Source organism: Maylandia zebra, linkage group LG1 (genome assembly GCF_041146795.1).
Source record: "Maylandia zebra isolate NMK-2024a linkage group LG1, Mzebra_GT3a, whole genome shotgun sequence".
Classification (NCBI taxonomy): domain Eukaryota; kingdom Metazoa; phylum Chordata; class Actinopteri; order Cichliformes; family Cichlidae; genus Maylandia; species Maylandia zebra.
The window spans coordinates 12163043-12181359 of record NC_135167.1 but is presented as its reverse complement, the minus strand read 5'-3'; the positions used below and the strand labels follow the sequence as shown (position 1 = coordinate 12181359).

Here is an 18317-nt window from a genome sequence, read left to right as displayed (position 1 = left end):
ACTTTGTTTTCATTTGCTGTATAAGAAGCATTGATGATGTCATTCAGAGGAGTGAGTGGAGGTTAGGACACCTATGGTCATGTTACTTACCTTCAGGGACTCGTACTCCAGCTCAGCCCCACGAGCCTGAAACGAAAACACGTTTATATACTTTTAATCTGTAGTGATAATTATTCATGTAGATGATTTTGGTCTGAGTTGTATTTTTTTACCATAACCGTCAAATTTATTTTATAAGTATTGAGGAAGACCTGAACCTGAACAAGCTCTAATTATATTCTATATCATCTCAAATATCCATTATCTGACTGAACTGCATGTTAACAGACCTTTCAACTTTTGGTTTTAGATCATCTGTTTTTCAGTGAGTGCAGTGAAAATGGGTGAAGGTACCATGGCACTAGCCCGCTGCAGCTGCTCCTCTCTGTTTTCCAGTTCGTTGCGCAGCAACTGCTTGTCTTGCTCCAGCTCTGTGACACGTTTCTGCAGCTTGAGAGTTAGCGAGGTGTCGATTCCTCGTGTCACATCCTGCATGTGAGAAGAACGATTACGAATGTGCCACATGAAACGTATTGAAATGCAAATGCTTAAAGCACATAAACATCAACTATAATAACATTTTCAAACACTAATATTAAACATCTCCTAACTTGTGTTCCAGTTAGGGTTATGCTTCACTTTAACTTTAATGATTTGTTTCCCTAATGGTTGAAACTCCATCTTCAGATCACAATTAATTTTCTTACTTCGCGGCCACGGGTACCATCTTCCAACTCGGCGTACTCGGAGTTGTACGTGTACTCTGATTCGTTGCTGCTGTGGGTAGAATCTGTTCTCCTGTGGCCAGGCTTCGAAACGTTCTGCAGACAAAAGAGGAAATAAGCCTTTTAATTTGAACAAGTATTGACTCGCACTCACTCTGCTGCGCTTGCAGATTAAAAGTGCAGTTAGGCACTGAACACTACCAAGCATCTGCCTTCCACAGAGTCTATGAAGAGTCAGTATTTCTGCTGTTCTCACCTTTTCTGGAAGCTTAACATTTAAACAAAGGTGTAGAAATGTGGCTCATTGCTCGCAGTACATGAGCAAATGTGTTGCTCACCGAAGAAAGAGCCATCTCCTCCTTGAGGTCGTCGTATTTCTCCTCGAGGCGAAGGTGTTCGCTCAGGAGATTCTGGTAGCGAGAACGCTCCTCGTTCAGGTCGGTCTCCAGCTGTTGAGTCTCCTCTGCTATCGCACGAGTCATTTTCTCTGAGGGGTAAAACATAAAGAACAAGTCGTTTCAAACTTTGCAAAGATGAAATTAACTGAGCTGTTGGATGTAACTTAAATGTATGCGGTGATGCGTACCTGTCATCTGCTGACTCTGTTCCTGAATCAACCGATTCAAGTCGTCCTTCTCTTTCTTCAGCAGCCCGTTCTGATGCTTCAGCTCTGCCACCATCTAAAAACACACAAATGTGATCCTTACATCACAAATGATTAAACCTTTCTTACAGAACATACTGTGCGGGACACATTTGTTGCTGAGATTTTTTTAAAACTAGACTCTTAGATTTGTGAGAATAATCTCATGAAATGAAATGTAATGAGAGATGTTATGATAGCGCTGCAATGAGTCTGACTCGGTCTGTGCTGTTCTCCAATGTCTCTTTGCAACAGGGGAGTCAACTCAACTGTGTGCAGTGGTGTGGGTTATTTTTCTATCTAAAAGCAACATTTCCAACAATTACATCCCTTTAAACCTAAATCTATGTCCTGCAAAAAGCACATCAGTATTTTTGGAGGGATTTCACTCTAAGGGAAACTAAACATAAGTAAAAACAATAACAAAAATATGTATCTTTGATACAGTAGCTCAACCCGCTAACAGTACTTTGGCCTAATGAGCAAAAAGAAAATTAAAAATACGAAACTATCACAACTCTTTGGGTCTTCAGTCTAATAGCCTTCACTGGCAACAGTGTAAAGAAAGACAAAGCAATGTAAACTAGAGAAAACAACACACACACCAGCTGTCTCACTAAATCACTACTCTCCTGTGCTCACCTGCCCTGGGGCAATACCGCCCTCTGAGCCCACCATATGCCCCTCTCCCCCCGGTTCGCTCTGGCTCCTGAATTGCCAATATGTGTAGTCAAGCAAAAAAGAACACACAGTTTTGTGATAAACATGATATATTTCTCCTGGAGACTACCGGGGACTTTACTTATTAGGGGTCACTGTTGATTCTAGCTTCAAACTAATAATGTGGATTTTTGAAGTAGTCTGAGAGACATGAGAAAGAGGAGGGGAAAGAGAGGCGGCGAAAAAAAAGTGATGTGATTAAATTCATCCGCAGCAAGCGAGCGTTCAGTATGCAACCAAAATATGTGGAAATTAATAAAGGAAGAGAAAGAAGTGAATGACAATGAAGAGAAATATGAAGATGCTAAATATTCATGGTGGACAGAGATGCGTCAGTGGCTCCTGTCTTACTTTCTCCATTTCGTCCCTGTAACTTTGTGCCCAGTCCTCGATGGTCTTCTTCTCCTGCTGCGTGGCACTCAGCTCCTTCTTCAGCCTCTCCAACTCCTCCAGCAGAGAGGACACCTGGTTGGCTTTGTTCTTGGCATCCTCCTCCACCCCGCGCAACCGGTTCAGCTCGCCGCGCATTCGCTCGCTCTCCACTGTGTAGGAACTCTCCAGGCCGACTAGCCTCTCGTTGACCAACCGGTTTTCCTTGCTCTGGGTGTACAGGATAAAAGTTAAGCTAAATAAAAACCCTCATAGAGAACAAAATAAATAAATAAATGAATAAATAAATAAATAACACGACAGGTCAACGTGTTACCTGCTCGTCGATCTTCCTCTGCAGCTGCATGATTTTGTTCTCCATGCCTTTGTTGAGCTTCTTAAAGTGTTCGACTGAGCGAGCCTCAATCTTCAGCTTCTTCAGCTCACGCTTGGCCCTCATCCTGCGGATGCAGCACTGCAGGTAGACGATGGCTTCCAGGCAGCGCTTGTACCAGCACCGGGCCAACCAGCCACGAATGTGCTTCTGAATGATTACCGCCTTATGCTCCCGCAACAGCTACAGCCACATACAAAGGCAGTGATAGAGAGGAAAAGAAATACGAGTACATTAAAGTGAATTTTAGAAAAATTACACTTCCTTCTGTCCACTGAAAACTGTGCAAACATAGAATAACAGAATATAATATTAAAAACAGGAGTGTTTTCATGACTCACCGCCTGATACTTCTGCCGGGCCATGTAAGCTCTGAGGATGGTTTGCATGGCCAGAGCGGCTGCCTGCTTCTGCTTGTAGCGTTTCCTCTCCACGTACATCCTCTGGTACTTCTGGATGATAGTGGCTGCCTGAGTGCGGCGCAAGAACTTGGCCAGGCTGAGGAGAAGCAAGAGTCAGGATTCAAATTCTGCACACCTCTAGTTTTTAGCTGGATAAAATGTTAAGTGCCACAGTTCTCACCAGCGGGCCTGGTATCCTCTGGTGAACCTTTGTATGGTAATGGCAGCACTGCGCTTGCGCAGGTACTTCTTGCGTGCCAACCAGCAGCGGATGGTTTTTTGGATGCGGATACAGGCGGCACGCAGCTTGTCTGCCCTCAGTTTCTCCAAGTAAGCCACCTGACCGGCTCTGAAGAAGATCTTAGTCTTGCCAAACTGATATTTATCCTGATCCTGAGGGACAAGAGAAGCAGTGATCAGAGGTGAAACGAACTCAGTCATGATTTAAAAGTTGTTTTAATCTGTTGTTTTATAACACAGAACTGTAAAATGAAGCAAGGGACCAACTATCTGACCTGCACTAATTTCTCCAGAACGTTCTTGCAGGTCAACTTTTTGTCAGCGAGGACGTCCTTCTGCTTCATCAGCACTCGGTAACGGCTGAAGAACTCCTGATACGTCCATCTGACAAACAAACACAGATGCTTACAATCTGATCCTTTCAATTTATCAAATTTTCCTCTGAAATACTTTAAACACCAAAAGCTGGAAAGATTCAAGTATTTGGAGTTTTGGACGGCAGACTCTTTGATCTAAGAAGTTATTTTGAATTTTTTTTTTTTGCATTGAGCATCACATTGAGGGAGATGGTACTAAACTGTCTACATTTTCATATGTAAAACAATTTATTCAGTAGTGCTGGGTGTGTGACGTTTTGCTGTTCGTTGTATAGTCGTCTCTTTACTTTAAAATGTATTTAATACACTATGTTTTGGTTTTGATTTGGCTTTTCAACCTTTATTATTACCTCTACACGTCTCCTGGATTTTCTGGGGAAAGTAAGAACTGTGCACATACTGGGGAAGCTCACGGTGAGATGAGCAGTGACAGCATTTTTGAGCCTCTTCACCGTGTCTATGTCTATTTGAGTGAGTTAATCCAGTACTCATCACTTCAGCTGATCCAACTGCTTGCACTGGCCTTCTGCTATGCAAATGTTATATTTCTTCTATATGAACACACATTAAATAATTAGACGTTTACAGTGTGAGCCAGTCACAGTGTTGCTGGGGTGCATCAGTACCTCGATGGGAAGCCTGCAGCAGAGATCCGGATGGTTTCCAGGACGCCGCAGGCTCTGAGCTGCTGCACCGCACGTTTGGGATCAAACCTGCCGATATCGAATAACCACAGCCAATGTGAATCATGTATACACAGTTTTGTACAATAAAACACTGCATAAACATGCAGTGTTACTGGTGTCTAAAATGTAAACAGAGAACTTGAAAAAGAGATAAATCTTCCTACAAAAACAGCAGATTATAAAACAACGCTGAAACTCACGAGAAGGCCAACTTGAAGTCATTGGGTTTGATACAGCGTACGTAGTGAGGAGTGGTCGCGTTCAAAGTGTCCATCAGCTTTTGTAGAGAGTTACGAAACTACAAGAGAGGATCACCATCATCATCATGACCTAAATCCCTTTTGTAAAATTAAGATGAAAGTCTTTAAAGTTCATTGAGTCACAATTAACAGGCTTCAGATTTCCCAAAATAAACTCATAAGAAAGATAAAATACTGGCAACTGCTTGTGCTTCGCCTCCGTCTCCTAGTAGATACGTCTATGATAACAACTTGAAACTCTTACGTCACCTCGTTCTGGAGTTATCGCATTCACAAACTTACGTGTCCACGCCTAATGCCCACAGACACCCACATAAAAACCACACAGAGTGTCTAAGTTACACAAGTCCAGCTAAGAGTGAGACAGGCACCTGACAGCCGACAGTCTTCTTGTGCTCTTTGCTGCTCGTGTCCCGGCTCTTGTCGGGTTTGATGCTGAGACGGGTGCGGCCCCCGGTTCCCTGGACCTGACCAGTGGGGCTGGTTGCCTTTTCCTCGTCCTGGAACAGCTCCACCAGCAGGTCAAACTAAAAACAACAGCCCACTCATAGTTACCAGCTGATAGCGACATGAATCCTAAACGATAAGATGCATCTCTGCTGCTGCCATATTGCTCAGGGATTCTGATTACTGGTTGTGATGTGGTTTTATAAACAATACCACGCTTTTCTGCTGCTTTTCAATGTCCCAGTGGAAATAATAAATAAATAAATAAATAAATAAAAACACAGATAATAAAGGTTGAACATGTGAGAACTTATCTTACCGTCTGAAATCTTACTGTCCCCAATATGTTTAATTTAATATATCACAATATGCAATCCTTCTTTTTAGATGACTTAAAGTTCATAAACAAAGGCTTATATCTAACATAAGCATTTGGGTCATTCTAATTTAGCAGTGTCCAATATTGTAAACGCACGTCTACTATTTAAAACAAACCAAACAGCCTCTGCCTTTGCCTCCATAGACAAACGTACTTTAGAAGGTCCAGCTCCCCCTGAGGAACACGGCGCCTGCAATGATGCATCATTCCTACATTTGTGCATGGCATCACACACTGCAGATAATTCTGACTTACTGATATTTCATTTTGTTTCAGTAATTAGGCTTTAGTTCAACTCCTACAAATCACAAATGATTTTTTTTTATGCCGCCATGCGTTCTGATTTTTCTTACTTACCGTGCAGTGCATACTGGCTTACAAAGCAGGACAGCAGCTCTATTTTTGCGACACTGAAAACCATCACTATGAGCACTTACTGTAAAACCGAAAAATGTTTGGACACTGTGTTTGCAAATCTCATAAACCCATATTTTACTAACAACAGAACATATCAAACGTATCAAGTGTTTAGATATCTGAGAGATTTTACTATATCGTGAAAAAACATTGGCTCATTTTGAATTTGATGGCAGCAACACGTCTATAAAAGGTTGGAAGTAGGGCTGCCACGATTTGTCGACTAGTCACGATTACGTCGACTATCAAAATCGTCGACGACTGATTTAATAGTCGACGCGTCGTTTGAAGCTTTGTAAGATCACAAAAGACGCAGGAATAAGTGGCAGGATTTAAGAGTGTAATAACGGACTGAAACAGAAGATGGCAGCATTGCATGTACAAGGATGTCAGCTACCGTTAAACCCCGAAGAAGAAGAAGCTGTGTCCCAGAATTCATAGCGCGGCCCAGCGCAGTTTCCAACAATGGCGGCAGCTGGTTAGTTTTAATGTTACTCTTATTATTCTTTCTGGGTCACAAAATAAACGTTTAACATATTTTCAGGCGAGAATGTAGCTGTGTAAACCTCAAATATCTGCTCAGTTTATCAGGACACCACATATTTTCAAAAGCGCTCCGACGTTTTCGGAGACATCTGTTACCCACTAGCTCGTTAGCGAGCCGGGGGCTAGGCTCACTAGCGCCGTGAGAACACCGGACTCCCCGCAAATCGTTTTCAAACCCACCGCCGTCTTTCGCTACTCAGGTTAAATATATATGAGTCACTTAGATAACTTAAAATGTTATTGTTTGGCTTTTTTTTTAGTATTTTATTTGTTCCTTAGTAAATCAGTTTGTCTGAGATTAAAGTTATAGTTTTTACACAGCTGAATAAATGTCAAGCAGACAACTGATTATCAGAAGTGTGAGATGCTCCAGAATATACTCCAGTGTCCTGTTATATTTTAGATAGCAAGGAGTTTATTAAACTTCACCGAAACAATCCGCAAATTTCATTAAAATTTAATAAACTATCATCTTGTCTTTATTTTTAGTTAGCACAGACCTTAAACACTTAAAGCTGTAAGCTAATGATAGTTATATAAGAGCAGATGCTGCTGGTGCAATAAGCTGTAGTTTTGCGTCCAATGGATGATGATCTGATTAGTCGACTAATCACAAAAATAATCGGTGACTAGTCGACTATCAAAATAATAGTTTGTGGCAGCCCTAGTTGGAAGCGGTGCAGCAAAAGGCCGTTAAGTAAAGTGATACTAAAAAGAAACAGCTGGAGGATAATAACAATCAGGTTAACTGGCATCAGATCAGCAACGCGGTTAGGTATTTAACAAAATGAGCATCTTAGAGAGGCAGTGTTTCTCAGAAGTAAAAGCGGCCAGAGGCTCACCACTCTACCAAAAAAATGCTTCTACAAATTCTGGAAGAATTTCAGAATAATGCTCCCCAACATAAGATACTGGATTCTCATCATCTACAGTACATAATATCAAGTAATTCATCTGAAGAAATCACAAGGGACAAAGCCAGAAATATCAATACTGGATGCTTATGGCGGCACTGCATTAAAATCATGCATGATTCTCTCATGAAATCAATGCATGGGCTCGGGAACACATCCAGAAATCTGTCTGCGATATCCATAAAGCTCCATAATGCAAAGAAGGAGCTGTATGTGAACACGATCCATAAAGTCCACCGTCTTCTTTGGGCCGAAGCTAATTTGAAATGGGCTGAGGCAAAGTGGAAAACTGGTCTGCGGTCCGAACTAAAAAGGAGACGTGCCATCTTACTTATTCAGCACCCCCTGATAATATGAAGGTGCGGTACAGCCAGTGAAATTAGCATCTTGCACATGTGGAAAGGCACCATCAGTGCTGAAAGGTTTATACACATTTTAGAGCAACATATGCTCCCATGCAGATGATATCTTTTTCAGGGAAGGCCTTGCATATTTTTGCAAGCTGATGCTAAACCACATATTACAGTTATTACAACAGCATGGCTTCGTAGTAGAAGAGTCCTGGTGCTGAACTGGCCTGGCTGCAGTGCAGAGCTTTCACCAACTGAAAACACTTTGAGCATTATTAAGTGTAAAATACACCAAAGAAGACCCTGGACTTGCAGACGCTTACAGACCGTTGTGGTAAACTTTGTTTTTTTCTTATACTGGCACATTTGATATGTTTTGGCTGATTAAAAAATGGGTTTATGAGATTTGCAAATGATTACATTCACTTTTTATTTACGACTTTTTTTGGAATTGAACTTGTATGTTTTCAATTTACAAATGCAGTGTGGAGACATCAGAGTGAGTTAATTAATTAAAACTTCTACGGACAAAACAACCAAAACAAAACAGCTCGAACGCAGTTTGAGAGTTTAAGTAGAAGAGCGAAAAGATTGGTTGATTTGTTAATAAGTTTTGTTAAATTCAGTCACAGTCAGAGTTGTTACAATGCTTTACAAACAAATGTAATTAAAAGGTTAAGTTTTGTCATATATGACAGTATACAGTGGCCATATATGAGTGTACGGCATCATTATGCCATGAAATAATATCACAAACATGTCATGTTCCATATGACATGAAGGTTATATGAGAAGGATGCTGTGTTATGTGTCGCTGCAGTGCCATGCTGCTTCTAACCAGCATCATTAAGCAGGACAGCCACATCCACAAAGGCTTTACGTGCTGCTCGCTCTCAGATAAAAATACTTTCCTTCCTTCATCCCTTTATTTTCAATGTTGAATCCCCCCTTTTAGTGCTTTCCATGCAGCAAACAAAGGCATACACAAAACTCAAATCTCCTCAGTGCTGTTAGAGTGTATTAACTCACAGAGACAAAGAAGGAGGAAAGTCAAAGGAAAAAGCTAAAGCTAAATGAAGAGCTACAGGCAGACTAGCGTTGTAAGAACGCTTGTGTTTACCTTCTGCTGGCAGTGAAGGTTGTCATGATGAGGACAGAACCAAACATACATGGACAACATATGGAGACACAATTACAAAAAAACAAAAAACAAAAAAAAACCCACAATGAAAGGTTAAAAAGGAAAGCCAAATGTCAAAAAAATCCTAAAGGTCAGTTTCTAAATCACGATCTTCGCCCATCCAAAGCAATCACACACAATTATGATTCAAATGAAAAGGAAAAGAAAACCAGGAAGACAAATGAAGCTGAAATGGATGGAAGGAACCGTGATTTAAAAAACAAACAAAACGAAAACATTTTCATTGACATCCAGCAGACATGCAGTATAAAACACATCTGTGGTTGAAAGGTGGCTGCATTCAGACCCAATTCCTGCAAAGACATCTCATTTGGGTTGCTTGGAAAATGAAAGTTTAAGAGATGACACCTTTTAAAAAAAAATTGCAAACAAATGTAACGTGAAACTGGCTTCCCCATCACAGTGAGAAAGAAGAAAAAGTGACGTTTTCCCAAACGCTGCTTATCTGATGCTGTGCGCACACGTTTCTCAACTGTTCTCAACCGTTTGTTGTAGAACAACATCCAATTTTTGAATTCATTAATTTTTTTTAATCAAAACTTTGTCAATACCGACAAAACAATAAAAATAGAGAGTAAGACACAGGCCATAATAATTTAGGAATTTATGCTTAAGAGTTGAAGAGCCTGAAATCTTCTGAAAGATTGGAGATTGCATTTCTGGATGAGAGACCTAAAGCAGAAATGCAGATTCTTCAGAGTCTTTATGATACTTTATCTGTTAATGCGTTAAACTACACAAACAGCTAGCAGCTAAATGTTTATGAATCACTTCAGTTTTACTGGCTGTTGAGGGCTGGTTTAAGAGCTGGTTTTAGACGCAGATACAGACAATATTACAGATGAATAGAAGGCTGTTCCTTAGTTAATTGCAATATTATAAATATGTATTACCGTATTATTCATATTAAGTATTAGCTCAGTAAAAACAAACACGCACACACAGAAACATTAAGAATGATGGGATAAGCTTGGCAGAGAACCTTAATTTGACTAAATCTCATTAAAAGGTAAACCCCAATTGCTTTAATGCCTCTGATTTCCATTGCAACTATAAGAATACACATCTGTGTGTGAGAGTGAAAAGGTCTTGTTAGATGTTAGAGCGGACTATATCTATATTTCAACCCTTACCCACTTCTGGCTTTGCTGAAAAGGTCTATAAAGGAACAGCCGAAGGTCATTGTGAGAATTTTAAACAAACACACTTCAATAAAGTCTGCGTGTGTGTGTGTGTGTGTGTGTGTGTGTGTGTAGCCAAAACAGCGAAGAGGATTTAAAGGCTTAGGCCCCTTTTAACCCAACAGGGTTTTACACAGTGATCTCCAGCCAAGACCAAAACACGCACACACACAAACACACACGTGACGTTAATTCAGCTGCGATCTAACTAACTTGGACTTGCAGCTATGTGTGTAGAAAAACTGGGTCTCTGAGTACTGCTGCATATATAAGGTTTTGTGATCTACTATAACATATACTTACATTTAACTGAAGTCCTTAACTCAGGTATAAAGTTGCAGAAAGGTCTTTCATGTGTCAAACTTGAATCTATCCTGCATTCAGGATAAATGTGTGGCACACATTTAGCTTTTTTGTGCCACATGCAAGTAAAAACCTACACAACTGAGAATTTATCTCTGCTAGTGTCACTATCCTCTTCACCAGTAGAGGGCGCTGTTCCCCGTATACTTTAAGTTGAACAGCATGTTTGGCCAATAAACAACTTTCTATTTTTTCCACACAGAGACCAGGTGGCACATCTCTGCAGGAGCAGCAGACGTACATGTCAGTGGATGCTTCACAGTTCTTGAAGTCCAATGTGTTTTAAAGGCTTACATTTGGCTGATTACATACAACAAAACATATTTTCATTGTTGGTGTTTGTGCGTCTCACCTTGCTGGCTTTCATCACATTGATTTGCTCTTCATTCACCGTGTCCTTGTTCTTTTCCAGGAAGCCGTCACACTGGTACTCCACCTGCCCAACGACACAGCAAAGCTTGTGTTACACTTAGGACGAGCGGGTGCCCCACTTTATGTGGCACTGCACAGCATTTCCAACCCACATACTGAGAAAATGGTCCAGTTTACAAAACTCAGCACACATAGAGGACACCTTTAATGAACGGTTGTAAGGGAAGCAGGGAAGGCTGCATCATGGGTCAAGTGCAAGTAAACAAGTCACAGTCTTTTACTGCTTAAGTGGCGCTCAACAGGGAAACTGAGCTATTCAGTTAATCATCATGAATGACACTAGCATCAATAAATAGAAATAGAACAAAAAAGCTATTAAAATGTACATGTGAGTGGGTGAAGCTGATGGAAAGACATTCTCAAAATTTTCAGCCTTTAATTATTTTTGCTTTAATAGATTTTTTCTATATATTATTGTTTTTGAATGCGGTGAGAATAATGACATGGAGTAACAGTGTACATGTGTGTCTGACAAGAAACGGGTAGCTCAAAAAAAGATATTAAAAGACACAGATGATTACCATAAGCTAAGAGTTTTATAATACAGGGAGCGAGGAGTATCTGGATACAATGATGTGCATTTGTCCTTTACATGCCAGAAATCAAACCTATAGTTTGCATTGTTTGTAATTTTGTCTACTGTTTAATCACTCGTGTCAACATCTCAAATCACTTGTCAGCATTAGTCTTGTGTTCCTCGTTGACTTACACAATGCACTAAGTTTATCAAATCAAATGTATTTGTATAGCACTGTTCAAACACAAGGCAATGCTTTACAGAGGGAAGAAAAGAGAAGGAGAGAGAAGGAAAAAAATCATGCAAGACATAAATGTACTGAAGAAGCACTCCAAACTTATTCATTTTATTTTGGTTTGCTATGATTCTGGGAGCGACATAGGTGACCTCTTCCTGGTGACGCGAGAGTTCCACATGTTTTGTAAAGTATGTTTGAAGTGTAATGTCGTCGGAGATCATTTAGTGCTTAGTGAAAATTTTTTAAATCTGTCTTAGGAGACGCATAAAGTTTTTCTGTATATGCTTTAGAGAGGAATATTTTAATTTTTGTTGTTTTTTTTAAATGGTAATAGACTTTGTCTGGTCTGTTGAAAATGCGTTGTTCCACAATTATTCTGGCCTGATTTAAAAATGTAACCATTTTTTTAGAACCTCTTTTAGAAACTCCAGCTATACAGACTTATTCAAGCTCTATGATCATGTGGTGACACTGATATGTAGAGTTGTGTGTCATAATTATGGTAAGAGATTTTATAATATCTAATAATTATTATAAAATTATTTTATTTGTTGGATCTGTTCAGCCCGAGTTACTCCTGTAAGAACTTAAGCTATAGGATGTATTTTTCCTCTTGGTAATGAGTCAAACTGAACTACAGTGAAAGCACATTTCATCTAATACAAAAAGTATAAATATTGGAAATCCTTAGACTTATATGGCTCTAGGTATCCTAATATAACATCATTTGGTCTTTTAATCCGCTTTCTCAGTAACCTTATAGTGAAGCTGTAAAAACAGAAATGAAAATTAATGCTTTGTCACACAGCATCTCAGAGGACAAAAAAAAATTATTATTACACCACTACACGAACATGTCATTACTAAAATGCTCATTTACGTTAGAGCACCGATAATTTTTTATTTTTTATTTTTTTTTAAATAGTCCATCTTCCTACCCTAAAAATACCTCACACGTGCAGTTAATCTGTTCCCTCATGCTGTTAAATCTTTTAAATCAACCTTTTTAAATGTACACAAACACTTATGATACACCAAAAAAAAGAAAAAAAAAGAAAAAGAAATGTAACAACCTAATATGTAACAGTGTGGAAACACAAAGCATACAGTCTGACAGACCCACCTTGTCTGCAAAATGTTGGATGATGAAGGCGCGGTTGGACATGCGAGGCTTCTCAAACAGGGAACAAGTCTTTAGGTGGGTGTTGTACAGCTTTTGAGCCCAGGAGTCATCCGAACCTTTAGGCATCTGTTACAGAAAAAAAGAAACCATGAATAATGCATTTTCATCTTTTCAGAAATTACAATGTTTATTTCAGTTGTTTGATTGAACTTTTTCTTGTCATTCATTGCATACTGACAAACATACGTCCTTGCCATAATGTGAGAAATGCGTTCCCACCTCAAATGTCAACAACCTGTAAAATGACCTTGCAGAGTTTGAGAGCGACAGAGAGATAAGCTCAACAGACACAGGACAAGAAACTGGAGCCTTTAATATCACAGCTGCCACAGCATTAACTAAAACAAAGCTCAATTCTGTTTATTTCATACACGCTCAATATTTCATTCCAGTCTTACTAACATGAATGAACATAAACTAAAAACAACCTCACGTCCGCCTCTTGTTTAGTTTCACAGTGAGAAAGAAGAAAAAGAGAGCTGTGGTTAATATTTAGCTTTGGGTTTCTCAGTTTTAGGTATTGGTGACTTTAGCCTTGTGTGTGGTGGGAGGCAATGACAAGCTGCAGGCTGACGTCAAAAAATGGAAAGCAGAATGTGGGTGTGAATGAAGAAACCCACAGGCCTCTGCTTAACATGCAGCACAGGCTCAGTTTACTTTATTTTGCTTGTTTATATTCATGAGAAAGTTTATGTAAGTAACTTATGTAATGTAATTCCTTTCTTTTTCTTTAAGATATGTAGTTGGAGAAAGTCGGTTCTTAAAAACTTTTGCATGAAGAGCAAACTGCTCAAATAGAAGACAAACGTGAAGAATGATGCAACCTAAGCAACAGAATCGCTGACCGTGATATAACTGATCTGAAATACACCGGTGAAGTAATCAATCGGTGTAGTAAACAAGATTGATCGCCTTGTAAAAATGAAACGCTCTGCTGGGAAAACTGCTGTTAAAGTAACATGTAGCACCAACCACAGCATTGCTGTATTAGGATGATGCACAAGCCAGTCCACAGAAACTGCTCGGGAACACAACAATTACCCTGTATTCACCCACGCAGTGCTAATCTAGAACCAGTGCCATGCATTTCTACAAATAAAACACTGACACCTGTACAAACTAGCACCAGCATGGGACCACAGAATTGCTAGGTTCAGAGTTCAGTGGCTAAGGGAGGGATTATCATCAGACCTAGCCCACAGATTCAACTCCCATGATTTACTTCTCACAGAACTAGCAGGAACTCTACAAATCGAATTAGCTCGAACCTAAGAAACTGCAACCAAGTATTTCAATGTTGTGCCCGTTCTGCATACACTATTTGTCGGGTAAAATAAGACATACCCTGCACTCCTCGTCCAACAGGTCCAGGATGCCCATCTTAGCTTCTATGAGGTTGATGCACGGCTGATTGTCATAGAAGTCGATCAGAGTCCAGGGGATCTGCTCCTTCATGTACTCCTCCTGCTCCAGTTTGAACACATGCTGTGCAGACAGAAACACACAGTTAGGTATTTAACTTTATTAGTATTTACAACCTTTAAATATAAGGAGTGGCCTAACAAGAGTTATGCTGCTCTTTATAAATTATTTACATTGATTTTTTTCATGTAAATTGTCCATTATTTAGTTCTATTTTTAAACTCTGAGGTTTTTCATGGAATTTGCATATTTTGTTCAGAACCACCACTGACATGCTTTTGAAGTTTGTGAACTGCCACGTTTTGATTGAGGGCAGCTATTGATCGTTTGCTTTTTGCTGCTGCTTACCATGTTGAACTGTTGCTGCAGCTTCTCATTAGCGTAGTTGATACAGAACTGCTCAAAGCTGTTGATTTCAAATGTCTCAAACCTTGTGAAGAACAAGAGTGATGTTAATGACCTGAAACACACTTTTTCACTGCTGTGTTTTAATTTGATGAGCAAACTCAGACAAATCCAGCGAAAGAATGATGCTAAAAAGCGCAGACTGATTAGCTACCCCTTTGTAACTACTACATACTTTGAAAGTACTACACAGACATACCCGTAGATGTCGAGGACTCCGATGAAGGAGTGCTGTTTAACATTTGTCACCAGAGCCTTGTTGACGTGCTCCACAATCCAGTTGAAGAGCTTGGCGTAGATATGTTTGGACAGGGCATCACGGGCATTCGTGGCCTGCAGACGAGGGAGGGGCTTGATATACGTCTCTGTGGCCGTCTTCAGCTTCCTGTGGCACAGCCACTGGGACATATCCTGGTAGGTCACGCCCACCAGCTCGCAAAACGCCATCAGGTGACGGTTGTTGGGCTACATCAGAAAGAAGAAGTTTTTATCTCCACTATCCAACACAAAAGTGATCCATCTATGATGTGGCTCCACATCACAGATGGATATGATGTGGGGCCACTAAATGCATCTTTAGGGAGGAATAAGTGGGGAAAAAAGTGGCTTTTATTAAAAAATTCTAAAACAAAAGAACAAATAGATCCCAGTGGAATTAATCCAAACAACTAAAGCTGCAGCCTCATTTCTGCCTCTACCTATTTACTAATTTTAAAGCTTCTTAGCTTGTAAGCACGTGATAGGCTCATGAATACGCAAACTGTGAATACAAGGTACCTACAGGTATAAGCAAGCAAGCTTTTGAAAAACCCCTAAAATTGAAATTCAGAACAAACTGGCTGGCATTACCATGTTCAGAGTTCCTACCGGGGGATTTAAAGCACAAGTATGAAGGATTCTTCTGTTTTCAAGGCATTCTTTAAGGAATGACCTACATCATTAAGTTTGATCAGGGATGCAAAACTCATTTTACATCAAGGGCCACATACAGTCCACTTTGATCTAAAGTGGAGCTGAACTGAGAAAGTCCCTCCTAATTACAACACTTATTTATGCAACAGCCCAGTGATACGCTCCCCCTTTTCTTTATGCAGTATGAAGAGTATCCTCACAGGAATAACGCTGCTGTCTGCATCTCTGTCCTTAATCTCCACATTTCCCAGATGAAGAATGGCAGCCAAAACCTGGAACAAACCCATCTGATAGGACTCATTAATACCTGCAGAGGACACACAAACACATCCCTAGGTTTTTACTTCCATTTTTTCCATACAGATTTCAACCTGCGTGTATTTTTTAGGTGTGTGAGTTACCCAGCAAGGAAAAAGCATTGCGTGTGGTGCAAAGCTCCTTGGTGTCATCCACTCCGTCGATAACGGGGCTGCGGCCCTGCCTCGTGTACAGGAAGTCATTTGCACTGCCTGAATAGAGACACAGAGGGGCAAACATGGAACAGTGAGTCTTACATTGTGCTACTTGGACACGTGTGCTACTAAAACCTCAGCCACTAACTAGGAAGGTGTGTATTACAATCATATGCTGCGACATTGTGTCCAGAATGAACTCAACGTGCAACCTTGCAACTAACCAGAGCTGCAATCCTGGTTTGCTGAACTGAAGGATCAAATAAAACAAGGACACAAAATTGTGGTCATCAAACGAATCTCATGGTCAGATTTCAGAAGATTTTCTACAGGCCCTACTACTTCTACTTTCTAAAGGCCCTGGTCTCTATTTAAGGTAATATGTCATATTCTGCTGAGCTGAAGTTTTCTGTTTTTGTTTCATTGTTATTAACAACTTATTCACTGTATCTTCCTGAGTTTAGGTAGAAATGATCATAATCTGTTTTTATTCTGTGACACTGACTCACTCAGAGTGATGCTGGGTGTTTGTTCACTGTCAGCTCAGGAGACTGATAACGTGGAAAACTCTCAGTTCTCAGAAATAAACAAAATCAAGAACGCTTCTTCTGCGTATGAGCCCAACTTTCTTACAATCGGTTTCTTTATACACACTTAACACCGAATTAGGGCATGGTCTGTTGCCTGGCAACAAGAGTCAGTGACATGACTGTGACAACCACTCCATTAACTGAGCCAGGAAGTTAGCAGGAGAGGAAAAGACAGCAGCTGCGTGCGTGTGTGTGTGTGTGTGTGTGTGTGTGTGTGTGTGTGTGTGTGTGTGTGTGTGTGTGTGTGTGTGTGTGTGTGTGTGTGTAGGAGATAGAAAGAGTGCCAAGTGAGTGGCAGTAAATGGCGGTGCCAGCAGAGAGTGTGTGTCCATGACTAGGATGAGCAGGTGCAGGTCCACAGTGGGAGCGCTCTATAAGGGAGCCTGATGAACCAGAGAATCAATGAGTCACAGTTCAGTTCCTACAGCAGGAACTTTGCCTGATGCATCTAAGCTGATATCTTACTAATAACTTAGAGAAATCTCTGACTGTCCATCTATGTGTGTTTCACTCATCTCATCAACTGCTTGTCCAATCATACTAGTGCCAGACCATTACACTAACCTGAACCTATATATCTAAACGAGATCTAGATCTTTGGGCAGGATGCTTTGCATTTGTCGTTTCATTTTTTTTTTAATGCTCTAAAACACATAAAAATCAAGAAGCAATTTCAATCTAAGCCTAATTTTTATTGCTCATTACAAAGTCAGTGACTTCTTGAGCCAATGGATTTCACCGTTCTGGCATACTGTCTACAGCAAGAGTGACTCACAAGCCGAAAAAATAAATACACTTGGGAAAGGAAATTCCCCCTGTCTGTTAAGTCATTTTAATGAAATGCTTTCACTTTACAGCATAAAGTGAAAGTCTAACCATTATGTTCCATTTGTGGGTAAGTTTCATTCACAAAAATATAACAGACGAATGAGGAAGGAAGTTAGTTCTAGTTACAGCTGGTCTTTCGTAGCCTTAAACAAAAAACAAAAAAACCCATAACCTTTCAGCATATTGTAAATTATGCACTTGCCTCCTCTTGCCTCGTTTTTAAATGATGACTTTGTCTAACATAAGATCTTTTTTAGGCATCATCAGATTACGAGTAGAATGTAGTATATGTGCTGAAAGGGTCAGAGGAGGAAGTGAGTAGTCTGGGGTTGAATCCCAGCTGTGTACGCACGTGCTCATCTGGTGATCGGTGCTTAGAACAGGGAGCGTTTTTTTTGCCTCTCCTAGTTTTCTGTTCTGTAACATATTTACAGGAGTCCGATGCCACCACCAGCATGACTCATATTAGAGGTCTGGACTGCTTGTGAAATCTATTTGCACCTAAAATTGAAGTGAAAAAGAAAAAGATCACTCTTATGTGGCACTTAATGTTTTTTTTCATGAGGTCTAAACAAGTAACAACCTCTGGGGCTGGAAAAAAAAAAAATAGCACTGAAGCGTTGAAGTGCCATAAACTGCATTTCCTCTGCTTCCTCCACTTCAAGGCTGCTTTAAAAAGTGAGTTT

At 40.2% G+C, this 18317-nt stretch overlaps 1 protein-coding gene across 6 annotated transcripts in view; it reads right to left on the bottom strand.

Annotated features, from left to right (window-relative positions):
- myo5aa (myosin VAa) overlaps positions 1-18317 on the bottom strand; it is a 65676-nt gene that overhangs the window by 17928 nt on the left and 29431 nt on the right. For all 6 annotated transcript variants that reach the window (XM_076879740.1, XM_076879701.1, XM_076879755.1 and 3 more), the window contains exons 8-27: positions 16163-16270; positions 15962-16068; positions 15049-15314; positions 14793-14874; positions 14367-14507; positions 12963-13088; positions 11005-11088; positions 5226-5381; positions 4795-4892; positions 4535-4621; positions 3807-3915; positions 3473-3684; positions 3232-3388; positions 2834-3073; positions 2479-2727; positions 1351-1444; positions 1103-1251; positions 747-860; positions 394-528; positions 91-126 (exon numbers count right to left, since the gene is read on the bottom strand). In XM_076879740.1, the coding sequence (XP_076735855.1) occupies positions 91-126; positions 394-528; positions 747-860; positions 1103-1251; positions 1351-1444; positions 2479-2727; positions 2834-3073; positions 3232-3388; positions 3473-3684; positions 3807-3915; positions 4535-4621; positions 4795-4892; positions 5226-5381; positions 11005-11088; positions 12963-13088; positions 14367-14507; positions 14793-14874; positions 15049-15314; positions 15962-16068; positions 16163-16270 (2750 nt within the window). The remainder of the gene's footprint in view (positions 1-90; positions 127-393; positions 529-746; positions 861-1102; positions 1252-1350; positions 1445-2478; positions 2728-2833; positions 3074-3231; positions 3389-3472; positions 3685-3806; positions 3916-4534; positions 4622-4794; positions 4893-5225; positions 5382-11004; positions 11089-12962; positions 13089-14366; positions 14508-14792; positions 14875-15048; positions 15315-15961; positions 16069-16162; positions 16271-18317) is intronic.